Genomic DNA, 18,152 nt, shown 5'->3' with positions numbered 1-18,152 from the left:
CAAAATGGATTCCAGGATACTCTGCAACTTCTACAGGTGCACGATAGAGAGTATCCTCACTGGCAGCATGACGGCCTGGTACGGCAGCTGCACCGACCTCGATCGTAAGGCTTTACAGAGGGTGGTGAAAACTGCACAGCACATCACCAGGACGGAGCTGCCATCCATGGAGGACCTTTACTCCCAGCGGCTCAGGAAGAAATCACTACGGATTATCAAAGACCCCCATCACCCCAGCCACAAACTGTTCTTTCTGTTGCCGTCTGGCAGACGTTACCGCAGCATCCTGGCAAGGACAAGAAGATTCGGAGACAGTTTCTTCCCGCGGGCAGTGAGACTGTTAAAAAATTGAACTGTTGAAACAACATCAAACATTCATCTGCTACTCAGTAGTATGTATCTAATACCTAATATATATATATATCATTCCAATAACTTGTATATAGACTCGTACTGCACTATTCCACATCATAACTTTATTTCATTTTTATAACTTTCATTTTATAACTATTATTATTTTTGTAATGCTCATGCTCTTATTGTTATTATGTTATTATGTTGCATTGTTGGAGAAGCCTGTGACATAAGATTTTCAACTGCATAATTACTCTGTAGCTATGTCAGATTGACAATAAAGAACCTTGAACCTTGAACCAGTGAAGAATAAATATATTTATAACTAGTTCCAGAGGTAGATAAAATAGCTAAGTGTGTTAGGTCTAACTCTTGTGTGTTTTGCTCCGCTCACCGGTCCGTCACAGCGGGTAGAGCTGCAGGATTTCTGCTTCACACACGTTGCAAACCGCTATTTTATTGTCATTTTCGGACACCTTAAAATACTGCCAGACTGGTGAAGCGATTTTGGCGAGCTTGTTTTGCCGCACACAGAGAAAAGTATCATGTATTTTACGTCTCGCGATCGGCCTTTTTAGAGAGCACCGCTCGATCGGCAGAGAGTGAGTATCGGCCGATATCGATCGCCACGCAAAAACTGCAGCATTTTTACAGCTCCTTATGGGTAATGCAATTTGTGAAGTGCTTTCCTCTGTGGTGAAATTATCAGCACTGCATTACGGAGGAAAGCGACAGAAAGTCGCCTGGAGTTAAAGAGAGCGGGGCTGCATTGCGTGCGTGGCTTCCTTCTGCAGGTAACGGAGAGACGCGCTCTGGCGGCGGTCTCGTTCAGGATCCGAAAATAAAATTTAAATATTTTGCACACTTATTCCACTTATTCCTAGTGTGCCACTGGTTACGGTGCCGCATGCCATTGGTGGCACGCGTGCCAGGGGTTGCCGACCCCTGGTCTAGACCAAATATTGTCTTCTTAGTCAAGTTGTCTGGACCACCCTCAACCCCAATGCTGATTCTGACAGGGAAGTTGATGGTATTATTAATAAGGAAAATCGCACTTGTGAGCATAGCAGGCAGATTGTGGGCCAATTACAGACTGACCATAAACAAGTGAAGATGTATCTTTAAGATCTCTCCTACGAGCTCAACGGTTAATCTGTAACATCAACTGCTCTCCAGACAACTTCTGCAAAAGCTGACGTTTTAAGCTAGCGAAAAACGTTACGAAACCCCACTTTACAGCTGTCATTCTGCAAGATGGGGTTGCAAAACAAAATGCAGATATAACTTAGTACATGTATTATATCTAGACAAGTAATACATATCCAAAAAAAGTAGTAATTCCTGCTGGGTATTTTTTTTCATACAGATCCAACAAAACAAAAAGATATTATTTTACAAGACTGTCCTTCCCGGGAAACTTCAGGGTTGTTCCCCATTATTGTGACGACTGGGAGCAATTGCCTCCCCAAATCATGGATTTTGAATATCCTGGGGTTAGGGTAATTGGATTGCGAAATCGACAGGTGAATTGGTTTGGCTTCTGTAGTGGTGGGAGCGTTGCACTGGACCGTTGTGGGGAATAGAAAGCTAGCTTATTCTTATTTTTATTATTGCACTTGTGTTTTAATACTTGCACTTTCACTTTTAAATGTATTTTATGCATGGTTTTAACTAACAGAACTATAATCACTTTTAAATTAACCATTTTAGATCCCCTTCTCATTTAAAGGGGACCTATCATGCAAAATGCACTTTTGTACGTCTTTTATACATGAATATGTGTCCCCGGTGTTCCAGGGAACTCACCAAGTGTCAGAAAACACAACCCTCTCTATTTTCCTCCATACCCAAATCTCTAAAAAATAAATTGGGCCAACTCTCCACCTATCAGGGGAATGTGGGGTTGGGCCACAGCCGGCCATTGCTGCTCGAAAGCGCTGGAGACGCTGTAGTACATATGCCAGGCCTGTAAGTGGCGCTGTAGTCTGCCACAAAAGCAGCGAAGAAGACTTCCCGCCCATAGTTACCATGGTTACCCTTCTGTTTATTCTCCGCTGTGGCTTTTTTTCTCCCTCCCCGAGGCAAGCGTTTGCTCCCGCTGCTTTAATTCAATGCAATCCCTCCCCGTCGAGGCAAGCACTGTAATTCTCTCCGGTTAGTCCACCAGCAGATGACAAACACCCACCTCTCCGCCTCTTCCAAGGAACGAGGGGACCGTGCGGCAGAGTTTCAGTTTTAGTTACTTTCGCCGGTCAAGATGTCCGTTAAAGTTTAAATCTTGCGGACAAAATTAGAAAAGTGCCGGTCAAAGGTCTTCTTTGTTATTTATTGAGCTTTAAAACAAATGAATAACGACTCTATATAATAAAACACGGAGGACGGAGATCTCTTTTTCTCCCCCTCTTCTGACAGCCCAGCAGCTGATCAGAGCACGTCTCCCCTCTCCTGCAGGGGGGCGTGGTCAGCAGAATCAGACCCGTAGACAGCAAACAGCACATAGAGCGAAATGAGGCATGGCTAAAATGCATGATCTGTTTGGTATTTTGAAAACAGAAACGTATAAATATACCTTATATAGGTATGGCCCTACAATATATCATTTAAATATAGCATGATAGGTCCACTTTAAGGTCTTTTACTGATTCCATTGGGACGAGCTCCATACATGCACACAACACCTGCACACGCATGCACACACGCATACACACCTGCACACATCCACACACACACACACACACACACACACACACACACACACACACACACACACACACACACACACACACACACACACACACACACACAGGGGCGGACTGGGACTACAAATCAGCCCGGGACTCTCGACTGGCCCACTTCGGTACCGCCGGCCCACTTGAAGACCAGTTTTGACCAAGGTAAACCATGTTAGCATTTCTAGCTACCTAGCTCCACATGTTATGATGTACGCTTTCGTTTATAGCGTCGCAAATGTTTATCACTGAGTGTTGAGGTGGGCACACCCAGATTCTGTGTCTCCAGGAGACCAAAAACGAGTGGTTGGCTGTGCATCTAGGATAAGTAATAAGGGAGTTATTGTGAGTTTAGGTGCCGTTTTAGGTTACATTTTTTCACACGTGGATAATTCAGAGGCTGAGTGTTAGCATTGTGGGGTTTTTTTGGATTTTTTTTTTTAAAGATCAGTTAGCTGAGTTTCTTCCCGTTACATGGATATAAAACATTCATAGTTTATTAAATATTAAGATTCCTTAGACGTTGTTTCCTGCAAATGACGCATTTATCCGCCCGGTACCGGGGGGCCGTGCGTAACAGGTTAATGGGCAGGCGCCATCTTACCTTAAAAAACTCATTATACCCTACTGTCCTACTAGGGCATTGCGTTCCAAGAATGCAGGGTTGTTGGTTGTTCCTAGAGTCTCTAAAAGTACAATGGGAGCCAGAGCCTTTTCGTATCAAGCTCCACTTTTGTGGAATCAGCTTCCAGTTTGTGTTCGGGCGGCAGACAGCCTATCCGTTAAGAGTACGCTTAAGACCTTCCTTTTTGATAAAGCTTATAGTTAGGGCTGATTAGATTCAGCCCCTAGTTTTGCTGCTATAGGCTTAGTCTGTCGGGGGACACCTTACTTCTTCCTTCTCTCTGTCTGTACCTGTGTACTCTCATGTTCCGAATAACCCAGCTTCCCCAAATTTCTTTTTTGGTGTCTATATACGCCGGGATCCGGAGTCATGGCTGATCCTGTTGCTGTGGTCCTGAGTCCTGGATCGCGAGCACTGGATCTTGAGTCGTGGCTGTGCCTGCTGCTGTGGTCCTGGATCATAAGTCCTGGATGGATATCCTCGTGGATTCATCTTATTATTATAGACACATGCATTTCCAAACATTTGGACTACCTATGATGCAAATGTATTATCTTTTCAATTTACACACGGCATCTATTGCAAGTCTGTCCGCCCTGGGAGAGGGATCCCTCCTCTGTTGCTCTCCCTGAGGTTTCTCCCATTTTTCCCTTTAAACTGGGGGTTTTCTCCGGAAGTTTTTCCTTGTACGATGTGAGGGTCTAAGGACAGAGGGTGTCGTATTGTCATACTGATATTCTGTACAAACTGTGAAGTCCACTGAGACAAATGTAACATGTGTGATATTGGGCTATATAAATAAACATTGATTGATTGATTGATTGACACACACACACACACACACACACACACACACACACACACACACACACACACACACACACACACACACACACACACACACACACACACACACACACACACACACACACACACACACACACACATACACGCCCCCCTCCAGAGACCCTGGGTTGGGAAGATCTGCTTTTTAACATACTCTGCCGCCGTTCCGTGGTCCAGCCCCGTCCTGCACTTTTTAACCAGTCTTTTAAAACGGTATTGTCCTCACAGAGCTTTTATAATGCTTTTAAAAGGGTTTTTATAAGGTCTTAGTAGGGCTATGTTTATGGAGTTTTTTAATGTTTTTTTAAACGCCTATTTACCGAGAGCCAGTGCACCACGCAGGGCTCCGGAGGAGCCCTACGCTCTTCCACAACCTAACCCTTCCAACCATTAACAATGGTCATGGTCTTTTGGTCGTGACGGGCTCACCTCAAAGGGGCTTAGACCTCAGGAATGAGCACGGAGAAGAAGCTCTGGCACGTCCTATCCAAGCTCAGACTACAAAAATGTAATGTCTCAATGAGCTTGGGAACGTCTCGGTATTCCTCTGTAAATCTTGCTGGGTAAAGGGCCTGTTTTTCTTACCATTTGAACTACGTGACAAGGCGAGGCATAAGAGGAACCCAGTATTAGTGTGTCTTTCACTAGAACAAAGTGACTCAGCTTGTTTGAGAAGATGAAGATCAAGGCTACTTCCTCTTTAGAAACTACTAAAGCAGCTCCATCCAGCTGAGGATTCAATCGTCCAGCTGACGGATCGAAGTGGGACAGATCGCTGCTCGCTCGCCTACAAACACGTAAGTAATAAAAACATATTCGAGCATAGGACTCACCGTTTGTGTTGTCTTTTAACTGTAATACTTCTTGTATTTTTAGTAAACAACAAGACAATAAGGTGAAGAGAAACGTTTTTTACTTATTTTTCACCTTTCTCCATCAATGTTAGTTCGGTTGATCATATGATGAGTTGTTATAAACATTTCTCCACGTTAGTAAATCTGCTGCTGTTGGGTCTTTGTCTTTCAATGCAAAACAAGGAAGTGCAGCTTCAAAGGCCATGACTGGGTCCTTTTAAAATCTTCAACCCTTCTTATAATGAACCTATTCCTTATATTTCATTTGGATGGTTATTTGAGATAATATATCATTTATTATACATTGGATTTCAACTTAAACCTGGTATTTGATTTCAGTTTTGAGGGAGACTAAACAAATTGAGTTTTGTTTTTTTGACCAACAAACAAACACTAACTTCCTTACTTAAATATTCTCCTTCTCCCGCTCTAGAAAGCATGACCACCACTGCCCTGATCATCCTCACGATTGCTTTTGCCTTTGTTCATGCGATCAATCCACCACCTTGCCGGACGATAAGGAATAACAATGCGTACAACAGCTTTTCTAGAAAACACATCCTTCGGGACCGATTTGACAGAAGGAACTACAATGAATGGGAAAGGTGAGTTAGGTCTTATGACTTATGTGAGTTCAAGTCAGTGTGTTAATTTAATATGGTTTTTAATAAGATCAAGATTCATATTGATATCATGTAAAGTGATAGAATTGTTTTATAACACAACTGCTTTATGAACATGCCTTGTGTTGTACTTTGTCCACGGCATTTACTTTGCAATGATCTCGTTGTGCAGATACATCAGGAACCATGGACTCACCGACAGACCTCTGCAGTCCTTCTTCAGGAGCGGGGATGAGGAAAGAGTCACGGACATCTGTAATGGCAAAGGACAACCGTTAAAAAGAAGTAGATACCGAGCTAACTTATGTATCAGTCACAGAACATTTCTGGTATATCATGTCAAATTGGATCAAAATAACAGGGTTACAAAAGTAAATATTGCCAAACAATTTGTGGTTTTGGCTTGTGATATTGTGGAAAACCAATGCCTTCCCGTTCATTATCAGAAGTACACCAGACAAGTGCCAAACCGGTCAGCTGCACCCTGTCAACCTCGGTAGAGTAGAAACGTTTTTGGCTTACATGAAAACATGTTATTTTGGATATCTGTTACATATTTGAGCCTGGTTATTATAACAAGTTGTTACATTAAGGAGATGACTTGTGATAACCGTATCATATTAAACATATGTTACTGATAATTACATTCAGTTATTCTCAAGTCAGAAACGTTACACTTGTGTGTTTGTTGAAACTAAATGGTCACATGATGTCAAAGTGAATTGGTTTCTCTCTTTATTGAACTGTTGGTTATACTTTTCTGTGATGTGTTAAATTCATAGTATTGTTATTGTGTAAAAAACCCTTAAACTCGTGTTTTTTGTTACATTTTACTACAACATCTTTGTGAAAATGTAATCAAATCCTGAAGTGTTGCTTTGTATATGTGTCAAATAAATTAATTGAAGCAGCATTAATCAATATGTTTTATTTTAACATTGAATGATGTGCTTTTGTGCTATTAAAAGATATTTCCCACCCTTGCAAGTCTTTAGAGTTTCTATTGTATTTGTTTGGACATTTCTATGGTATGGTATTTCTAAAATTCCAACTGTGTATGATAACAGGTAATGATTTCCTTCTCTGATGCTGTTAAGGTGCAGAGTACCTCTTTCTAAAGCTTTGTGAAGACGGTTGCTAATGGAATATTCTAATGAGCTATGGGTGATACACTACAAGTGAGCAATATTTGCAAAGTGTCAGTATGAAACGTAACTACAGCTTATTTCTCTAATACAAAATAAGTACTGCTTGGGTTTCCATCTGTGGCACCTGTGACATCTCTGTTCAACACTTGATGGCAGACTTTCTTCATTTACTGTCTATCATTACTACAGAAGCCTATGTCAAAAAGGTATTTACAATTAGGAACATTATTAACATACTGTCTGCTGCACTTATAAATGGATATACATTTACAATACACATACGCTACTTCTTTCTTTGGGCCTTATGTTTCAGGTTGTTCAAAGATTGATTTAGGTTTAAGGTTTAATGGATATTGTCCATCTATGCAAATACAGCAGCAAGGCTTTTAACTTGCATACGGAAATATGAGCACATTTCCCCCACTTTGGCTTCGCTCCACTGGCTGCCAATACATTTTAGGATTCATTTCAAAATCCTTTTATTTACTTTTAAATCCCTAAATGGCGTTGCCCCATATCTTTCTGAGCTGCTACACCCCAACACGCCCAACCGCCCTCTCAGGTCAGCTGATCAACTGCTCCTGAATGTGAACCAGGTCTAAGCTCTTTTAGATTGTTGCTTTTATTGCTTTTAAATTGTCTATTGTTTTTACTTGTTCTTGTTTTATGGAGTGTGAGCTGTTCTGTGTGACTTTTTGCATGTTTTTGTTTGTTTATTTGACTGTACAGCACTTTGGTCTGGAGGTATTCAAGTGCTTTGTAAATAAAGCTGTATTGTATTGTATCTATATTTTGTTACAAGCAACACTGGTCCCCTAAATAATGATTATATTCTAATGATATGCTTATATGGCACACTGCTTCATTAATGTATAGGTTATTTAACATCTGCATATTAAGCTTCAGTAATAACACCACGAGAGACCATGAGAAAAGAAAGAGGGGATTTACCGTGAGACAAATATTTCTTTCTCGAGGTATCCTTAACAATGTGGTAATGTATTTCCTCTAAAAGCAAGCAGGTTTCATTTCACCACATATCTATATATAATGTAACATGTATCATTTTATCATCATGAGTCTCTTAAATGTTTCTGTCTACTGATGATCAAGTTATGTATTTAATTCCCTTATTCAACATGTCTTAAGATATAAAGTGAGATGACATAGGGTTAGGGATCATTTGTTAATATTAAGGGTTATAGGGCTATTTACTAGATATTTTCAGAGTTTTGTTAAAAAATACATGAATGAAACATGACTGATGTTGTATTTCTTTATGTGCCAAGATCCTTTAAGGGACAGAGTCCAGTGAATCTCTATCTGATACAACTCGAGCCACCTTTGCAAGTTTGAGATAAAGCAGGTGAGTTTTGAATACTGTAATGCAAATAGGTTCGCTAGTATCAAAGTAGCACTTCTTGACATTTGAATAAATGGGAACTTCTCCACGTCTTTATTTCTCGCTCCATGTGTCTTCCTCTGATGCATTATCAGGCAGGTTAGACATCTCAGTTGAGAGGTTGTTGCAATGAGATGGAGCTTTTAATTGAAATGCACAACACTCAATATATTAAGATATTCAGGAAACAGAAAACAAGAAATTCACTGTCAACTTTGCAGCATAATGAATTTAATAAAGCAATGATTGAAGAAGACATTTTTAGTCTTGATTTTATGATTCTATGAGCAACAGCTATGTGTTTCATTACATTTGAACATGTCATGGTGTTAGATATTTAGGGAGCTTAGAATTGTTCAGCCACCCCTAAGCAGAAAGTGCGACAGAGATACATATTCTCACATTTCAGTGACCAGAAAACCACTGAAGGTTGTATGATGGTCAGTCCCCCAAACATAGGAGTTTTCAGCCAAAACCACATACACCTGGTCTCCTTGCTTCAGCTGCAGGAACACTGCGTTTCCTCCATTATCAGCTGTGTCTGAGCTCGACCCGTGATCACTGGTCGCGAGCATTAGTTGATTGTTTTTGTAAAGAAGTAAGTTGGTGCCATGAGTCAATCCAGCATGAAAGAAAATGGTAAAGTAATAAACACCTGGCACTGGGGCAAAGAAGACACCTGTGGAAACAACAGGGTGCTGGTCATATTTATTTTTTAAGAAGTCAAATCACAAATTACCATTAACCACTTTATGTTATTCTATTTATTTTATTGCCTCAGTAAAAATATATATTATGAGACAGGAAGTCAGTTTGGCTATTGAAAGTAAATAAGTAACTGGGTTTTACCTGTGAATGGACTGTAGGCTCCACCAATGTTTGTAATCACGGTTCTGTAGATTAAAGTGATGTCTGTGTTGAAGGGTCCAATGTGAGTTCCTCCTCCTCCTGTTGCTGCACTGAATATCACGTTGGTTCTTTCTGCGTAATACAAAACATGCTGATCACACATATTTGCGGGTTCTCACGAAAAACTAGTCAAAGAGTCATTCATTTCTATATTACAGAGACTTTTTAATGGATGGTTTACCTTTGTTCTTCAGTTCAAGAATCTGGGTTTCACTCTCCTTCAGCCTGGTTTCCATAGCTCCAAATGTTTCTCTCATAGCACCAAACTCTCTCAGGAGATCCCCCCTGTCAGGATCGCATGACAGTGTTTCATTGGCGTTACCATCATCCTGGGCCAAAGTGAAGCCGCTCAACAGCAACACAAACAATACATTGGTCAAACTCATGTTGTTGATTCACGACCGCTCTGTTACAAACTCTGACTGATGACATCCCTTTTTATGTTGTTTAAAGAATACCTGTTAAATTTTAACATCCCATTCTACAAGTTGCTTTATTATCCTATTGTAAAGCAGTTGATAAGAGACGAGGAAATAATAATGTAAAATTATATGGGGGTCAAAGTTAAAAAATGTCTCAGTTTTACAATGATCTTACAAAACAGGTTTATTTGTATTGCACCTTTCAACAACATGGCAATTCAAAGGGCTTTGTGTTAGGATTTAAAGACAATATTGTAAAAAAGAAACAAAAGGCAACCAAATATATCACCAAAATCATATAACATTATTCTTCCAATCATCAAAATGTATACCAAATGTGACAGGAGTGTCAATATGTTTCTAATTAAAGATGTCCAAGCTGTCTCAACTGAGGTAGGACAAAGAACTTTCGATTTAGTTCTAAATACACAAATGAAAAACCTGTCCAATTCTCTTTTTCAGTCAGTGTCTGTTTTCCTGATGGGATGAGTGGGTCCGTGTACATTTGATGGGTAGTCAATTGAAGTAATTTCAGAGTTACAAAAAAATAATAAACCTGTTATTTGATCTATTTGTGTACTTTTGGCAATTCTTCCATTTTGAATTTAGTTCAATAAACATACTTTTAAAATAACCCTAACCCTAATTCAACATGTTTTACGGTATACGGTGAGAAAATAGGGTTAGGGATTATTTATTTAGGGTTATAGAGTTATTTTCTAGATATTTCAACGGGTTTTGAAAAAATAAAATAAAACATGATTGATGTTGTATTTCTTTATGTGCCAAGATCCTTTAAGGGACAGTGTCCAGTGAATCTCTATGTGATACAACTCGAGCCACCTTTGTAAGTTTGAGATGACGCAGGTGAGTTTTGAAAACTGTTATGCAAATAGGTTCGCTAGTATCAAAGTAGCACTTCTTGACATTTGAATAAATGGGACCTTCTCCACGTCTTTATTTCTCGCTCCATGTGTCTTCCATTGATGCATTATCAGGCAGGTTAGACATCTAAGTTGAGAGGTTGTTGCAATGAGATGGAGCTTTGAATTGAAAGGCACAACACTCAATATAATATATATAATGCTTGGCATTGGCAGAGGAGACTAGTCCCATTTTTCATGGGCGCAACCCACATACTCAGCTCTGCTGCTCATCCCACAAATGCTTGTTCCTCACAAATGTGACACCATTTGAAACGTAAATAAAAAGTCTTTCCAACGGCATAAGATTTATTGCCAAGAAGCATTGCTACAACAAATAAATAACCAACCAAACACAGATTTCTTTACTTTTTGTGTTAAGTTTATTAAGATATTCAGGAAAAAGAAAACTTCACTGTCAACTTTGCAGCATAATAAATTGAATAAAGCAATGATTGAAGAAGACATTTTTAGAATACCTTTTATGATTTTATGAGCAACAGCTTTGTGTTTCATTACATTTCAACATTTCATGGTGATAGATATTCAGTTCATAGAGAGCTCTGATCTTTTTCAGCCAACCTCAAGCAGAAATGACAACAGAGATATATACATACTCTCACATTTCAGTGACCAGAAAACCACTGAAGGTTGTATGATAGTCAGTTCCCCAAACAACTGTGTTCGCAACCAGGCGCACATACACCTGGTCTCCTTGCTCCAGCTGCATGAACACTGCGTTTCCTCCATTATCAGCTGAGTCCCATTATGAACCGTGATCATGGGTCATGACCACTAAGACATTGTTCATGTAGAGCTTCAACATTTTGCCACATCTCCCTCCAGCATGATAGAAGATGGTAAAGTAATAAACACCTGCAACCGGGGCAAAGAAGATACCTGTGGAAACAACAGAGTGTTGGTCACATTAATTTTGATTAAAAAGTCAAATAACAAACCTTTAGTGGTCTTAAGCACTTAATTGTTTTGCCTACCAACCAAATACACCAAAAAGAAGTTAGTGGTTAGTACAGTTTCAGCACATTCTTAGACCTCTGTTTTATCAAACAGGATAGAAGAAGGGTTTTTTGTTTTTTGTTCTTGTTTAAGCATATCAGGTGGAATTAAGCAGCATGCAGACGACTGAGTTTTACCTGTGTCTGGACTGTAGGCGGCTCCAATGTTTGTGATCTCCTTTCTGTAGATTAAAGTTGTGTCAGTGTTGAAGGGTCCAATATTTTTTCCTCCTCCTCCTGTTGCTGCACTGAATACGACCGTCTTCTTTTCTGTACAAAGCAAAACATTGGAATCTTATTATTATTATTGTAATTATTATTTTGTGCAGTATTTACTTATTTTGTTAATCACCCAACATTATTTTACACTGATACCTTTTAATCGTAAAGTTTGACTTTACCTTTGTTCAGTTCAAGAATCTGGGTTTCACTATCTTCCATCCTGGTCTCCATAACTCTTAATTTCGCACTTACTGCACCAAACTCTCTCAGGAGGTCACACATGTCAGGAGAGCATTCCTGTATTAATATAGTAGTATTACCATCATCCTGGGCTGAAATCAGGCCGCAAAACAGCGACACAATCAGTAAAATGGTCAAACTCATCTTCAAGTTGATACAAAGTCGCTCAGTCCTCGAACTCTGAATGACGTGATCCCTCTGACTGCTTTTATATTGTCTAGAAACCTGTTAATGTTTAAAATCAACTTTGAAACAAAGTTTTTTGCAATAAAAAAACCCTATTAACAACATGTTCTAGCAATCAGTTAATTACTGACATCCTAGAGAAAGATTAACAGAATTATGTTTCAAATATTAACTGTTTTCAAAGTAACCCTGCAACGATGCATGTGTTTCAAAGGCAGACGCAGAGCACCAAGAAATAAAGTGAATCCCTTTCCATGCTTTCTTTAGAAACAATGAAATGAGTAGGGATAGCAGAAATGATTTACAATAGAAGGAACTGCCTATGTTGATTTTAAAGTCAAGTACTAAATAATACATTATATATATTATTTTTTTTACCAAATATACACCTCTGACACCTCGCTTTCTTGCCAGAAGGCTTTGTTTTCATCTAAATTATTGACTGGAGCTACACTGGAATTTTCTAGCCAAGCAACAAGGAATGAGGATATAACAAATGATCAAGTCAACAATAATTTATCTTTTACTCATCACTTTTCTTTCTTGGCATTACACTTTGTTTTTTTCTAGCCAGGCAACAAGGAAGGAGGATGTAGTTTATCATGTAACTCACAATCATTGATTTTAATCTTTGATACTACAATGACAAACTATGGTGCTAAAACTTTCGAGGCTGTCTGAATGAATGCAAATGTTTATGGGTTTGGTTAATATACTTATTCTGTTCCTGGAGCTTAGAGTCGATCTCTTGTTCTTCTTGTTGCAGGTTTCCTAAATAATGTTGCTGGGACTATTGAAATACTTGCTTCGTGTTCTAACGTCTAAGAGGCTGAAAATGTATTGTGGTATGGTGCAAGATTAGTGGCAAAAGACCAAAATAAGCTAATAGTAGAGTTAATATTAAACTTGCTGATATTGTGATTTGTGTCACATAGATAATAGGCGCTGTGGAGATGCACCTGTGTATGACACGTGTTGTTTTAGGGTTATAGACATGTTATATAGTTACATTTGAAAACATATTGAAGAATGTTTTAATTTTAATTTTAATTTAAAGGTAAAAAAGAAAGAAAATTCAAATTTGAAACTTCTATCACACGCTTTTTTTTTTACACATTAATACATTATTGTATGTTGAAACATTAACAACTAAAACCTTTCTTACTTATATATTTATCGTTCTCCCGCTCTAGAAAAGATGAACATCGCTGTCTTTATCATCTTCATGTCCACTCTTGCCCTTGTTGATGGTTTAACTCCTTCATATTGTGAAATGGTACAAGATCCGCACGACAGATTTCTTTGCAAACACGTCCTTCAGGAGAGCATTGGTGACAAAACAGATAAGGCTGACTGGGAAAGGTGAGTTAAATGGTTAAGTCAATATGTTTATTTAGAAATGCATTTGCATAAGATGGAGATTCATATTCACTACATTTAAAGGCAGGACTGTTTCATTTAGGTACCACACTACTGATTATGTCAATGACTTTATCAATGCTATTTACTCTTCAGTGAAACAATAAATCTTGTTTATACAGGTACATAGAGAAGTATGGCCTCTGCCGGAGACCAAGTCAGACCTTCATGTTGAAAGACACTGTCAAAAAGATCTGTCAAGGCTATGAAAACCATACGGTCTATACATGTAGTGAAGTCAATCCGAATAACCAAATGACTATATGTACCAGTAACTCACCCATCACCCTTTACAAGGTCCAAGTCGACACCAGCACCTGCAGGGTTACACATCTAACCCGAAAACAACTCTATGGGATTGTGGGCTGTCAGAATGTTAATAACCTATGCCTTCCTGTCCATTTTGATCGGACGGAGAATATCAGGCTAGACTGGAAAGGTCAACCCTGTCGTTAGAGTTTAACGACAGGGTTAAACTCTAACGACAGAGGGGTTAGAAGACATTGGATTCCAGTTCTAAACCTCTGTCAAGCTTAGCTTAATTAGGCCTCTTTTGCTTACACGAAAACATGTTATGATGTTCTTATGCTGCATTATAACACCTGTTACTTATTGACCTCGGTCATTATAACTTGTGGCTACATGGCATTAACAATTTAATCAGAAAACTGTACACACACCTGTTTGTTGAAAGTTTATCGTCATCTTACCTCAAAGTAAATTGGTTGATTGTGTATATTAAACTGTTGGTTATCATCTTTTGTGATGTGTCAATTCAGATAATTGTCAGTCTGTGAAAACCTGTCAAACTAGACTAAGCGTTATTTGACCAAAAAAGGTCACATATCAAAAGATCTACCAAGCACCATCAAAAGTTTCTTTTCTAAGAGTTTAATATTCCCTACAATTGTGTGTACTTCCTCTGTTACTGAAAATGTTTGTGAAGCTGTATTCAAATCCTGTTTGTGTTGCTTTAAATATTGTCAAATAAATGGCTTGAAGCTGCATCAATCAATATTTTCATGAGTAATATGTATTTTTGTGCGATACAGAAACATTTCCACCTCTTCATTTTGTAGTTTTCCGACTTTCAGCTCATTCTTGTTGTTTTAGTGTTAAGGCAAATGTAAGTACAACAGAGAAAGTAAAAACTATTTGACTATTTGTCAAGCCTTAAACTTGGTTATTGTTAAAAAAATATGAAAATAATATTTTCATATTTTAGATGTAAGACTAAAGACGAATGGTTACAATTTCCTTTTTTTAATATGATTCGTCTGGCTGCTTTTACATATTTTTAAATTATGACTTGTTCATTATTTACATCCCCTTTGAAACAAGGCTCATGTTGCAATGAGGAAATAGTATTTACTTCATATTCTGCCAGGTAACCAATCAGCTTTATTATCCAGGTAATAGAAAATAAGGAAATACTAATATATGTTCTGGAAAATGTATGTTGTTATCATTAATATGGGGTCAAAGATTGAACATGTTTCAGTATTACAATGATCTCACTAAACATATGTATTGCACCTTTCAACAACATGGCAATTCAAAAGACTGAAAGGGTGTAAGAAATGAAAGACAAAAAGTAACTAAGGGCGACTCAAAAGGAAAATGTATAACCAAAATTATATAACATTATTCTCCTTATCATCAAAATGGATGCCAAATGTGACAGAAGTGTGAATATTAATCAAAGATGACATGGACGATATATTTCTCAACCGGCTGCAGAGAGAAAGGCTTGAGATAAAGGAGATGAAGTTGGCCCCCAAAGCACCGGGTACATGTTATCGCTCATGGACGTTTTGGTTAACAGTTTTTACCACAACAGGCACAAACCACATTCCAGAAAATGTGGTTTAATGCAAGGACCCCAGGTTCAAGTTCTTGTGAAGAACTGACGCTTTTCTGCTTGAGAGGAACTTGTTCTTGAATATTTACAAAGATTATGGTTTCAGATTATGATTTCCTGCTCTGTTGCTGTGAAGTTGCAGAGGCACTCTTTTATAAGCAAGGTAAATAAGTTTGCTATTGGAATTTACACTTCTACAATACTAGAAGGGAGTGAGAAATATTTGGAAAAAAAGAAGAAAAGTGTCAGCATGTGACATACACTGTATATAGGAGGGGGGAAGGGTGGAAATGTAGGAAGAGAGAAAGGGTTTTTCTAAATCGGGGAGAGATTGTGATGGGCAATCAAGAGCCAAACTACTCAAGTTTAAAAGGTTGAAATAATCTATTATTGGACATAGAAACTTGACTAAAAACTAAAACTACTTAAAATACAATTAAAACAATTTCACAAGCTAAAAGGGCTTAAAAGTTCTTTAAAATCCAGGCACACAATGAGGGGGGGACACTTCTGCACACCGCCCGCTCCTCCAGCTTGGCTCCCACTCAGACAAACAGTAGTCACTTGTCTTTTAAGGACAAATCAGGTATTTCGTTGGACAGTAGTTACTCACGAAATAAGGGCTCTAAACTCTGCCCTCTTGTGTCCTTGGCTTCACACTCTGGACTGCCGTTTGTCTCTTGATATTTTCTGTCTGCTCGGCTGCGTCTCCTCCTGTCTTCTTCCTTTGTGCTCCTGCTCTCCTGTGTTCTCTCTCCATTTATAGGTCGGCCATGATTGGCAGGTGCTGCTAATCGTCCCAGTCATCATGGTGGAAGTAGGTTAAATAAATAAATTCATGCTTAAAAGTAAAACCAGATAAATATCAACAGTGCAAACACTTCGGAATAAAAGCACAAAATAAAAAGTATGAAACACACAAAAACCAAGCAATATAATTAAAATACTTCGCCATGTGACATACACACCTGGTATTTCCTCACACACAATAAGTAATGCTTATGGGTTTCCATCTGTGGCACCTGTGACATCTTTGGTCAACACTTGATGGCAGACTTTCTTCATTTACTGTCTACCATTACTTCAGAACCCATTGTCATGTACTATTAGGCCTTTTTATTAACATATGCCCAATTGGATATTCCTTACAAAATTGCACTTATAATCAGATGTTGTCCATCCATATGTTGTTACAATCATCACCGGTGCTATGCTTACAGTATATGACTGGCCACCGGTTCATTAATGTATAGGTTATTTAAAATCAATATTAAGCTTCAGTAAAAACACCAGGAGAGACCATGAGAAAAGAAAGAGACAAATATTTTTTCTCGAGGTATCCTTAACAATGTGGTAATGTATTTTCCTCTAAAAGCAAATGAAGCAGGTTTCATTTCACCACATATCTATATATAATGTAACATAAACATTTTGTTTTCACTCTTTTTACTTCTCATTTGTTAAATAATTTTATCATCATGAGTCTCTTAAATGTGTCTGTCTACTGATGATCAAGTTATGTATTTAATTCCCTTATTCAACATGTCTTAAGGTATAAAGTGAGATGACATAGGGTTAGGGATCATTTGTTATTATTAAGGGTTATAGGGCTATTCTCTAGATATTTTCAGAGTTTTGTTAAAAAATACATAAATAAAACATGATAGAATAGAATATAGATATAGATAGAGATATAGATATAGATAGAGATATAGAATTGGAGGGATTAGTAAATCTGCTGCTGTTGGGTCTTTATCTTTCAATGCGAAACAAGGAAGTGCAGCTTCAAAGGCCATGACTGGGTCCTTTTAAAATCTTCAACCCTTCTTATAATGAACCTATTCCTTATATTTCATTTGGATGGTTATTTGGCATAATATATCATTTATTATACATTGGATTTCAACTTAAACCTGGTATTTGATTTCAGTTTTGAGGGAGACTAAACAAATTGAGTTCTGTTTTTTTGACAAACAAACAAACACTAACTTCCTTACTTAAATATTCTCCTTCTCCCGCTCTAGAAAGCATGATCACCACTGCCCTGATCCTCCTCACGATTGCTTTTGCCTTTGTTCATGCGATCAATCCACCTTGCCGGACGATAAGGAATAACAATGCGTACAACAGCTTTTCTAGAAAACACATCCTTCGGGACCGATTTGACAGAAGGAACTACAATGAATGGGAAAGGTGAGTTAGGTCTTATGACTTATGTGAGTTCAAGTCAGTGTGTTAATTTAATATGGTTTTTAATAAGATCAAGATTCATATTAATATCATGTACAGTGAGAATTGTTTTATAACGCAACTGCTTTATGAACATGCCTTGTGTTGTACTTTGTCCACGGCATTTACTTTGCAATCAAATCA

General features: G+C 38.3%; 1 protein-coding gene, 1 long non-coding RNA gene and 1 pseudogene across 2 annotated transcripts; 1 reads left to right on the top strand and 2 right to left on the bottom strand.

Moving 5' to 3' along the window:
- Nucleotides 1-5,251: 5,251 nt before the first annotated feature.
- Nucleotides 5,252-7,014, top strand: LOC117498031. The gene is made up of 3 exons (XR_004557525.1): nucleotides 5,252-5,351; nucleotides 5,842-6,013; nucleotides 6,204-7,014. It is a non-coding gene; the product is annotated as an uncharacterized LOC117498031 (long non-coding RNA).
- A 1,427-nt stretch (nucleotides 7,015-8,441) lies between these two features.
- LOC117498023 (complement C1q-like protein 3) lies at nucleotides 8,442-9,916 on the bottom strand. The gene is made up of 3 exons (XM_034150071.1): nucleotides 9,672-9,916; nucleotides 9,431-9,562; nucleotides 8,442-9,260 (listed from the first exon to the last, which is right to left on the bottom strand). Exons 1-3 carry the CDS (start codon nucleotides 9,874-9,876, stop codon nucleotides 8,980-8,982), a joined length of 618 nt encoding a protein of 205 aa, XP_034005962.1. The 5' UTR covers nucleotides 9,877-9,916; the 3' UTR covers nucleotides 8,442-8,979.
- A 1,357-nt stretch (nucleotides 9,917-11,273) lies between these two features.
- Nucleotides 11,274-12,687, bottom strand: LOC117498024 (annotated as a pseudogene).
- Nucleotides 12,688-18,152: the final 5,465 nt, after the last annotated feature.

This window comes from Trematomus bernacchii, unplaced genomic scaffold, assembly GCF_902827165.1.
Source record: "Trematomus bernacchii unplaced genomic scaffold, fTreBer1.1, whole genome shotgun sequence".
Classification (NCBI taxonomy): Eukaryota; Metazoa; Chordata; class Actinopteri; order Perciformes; family Nototheniidae; genus Trematomus; species Trematomus bernacchii.
The sequence above is the reverse complement of the archived record's forward strand: the minus strand, read 5'-3'. Positions and strand labels throughout refer to the sequence as shown.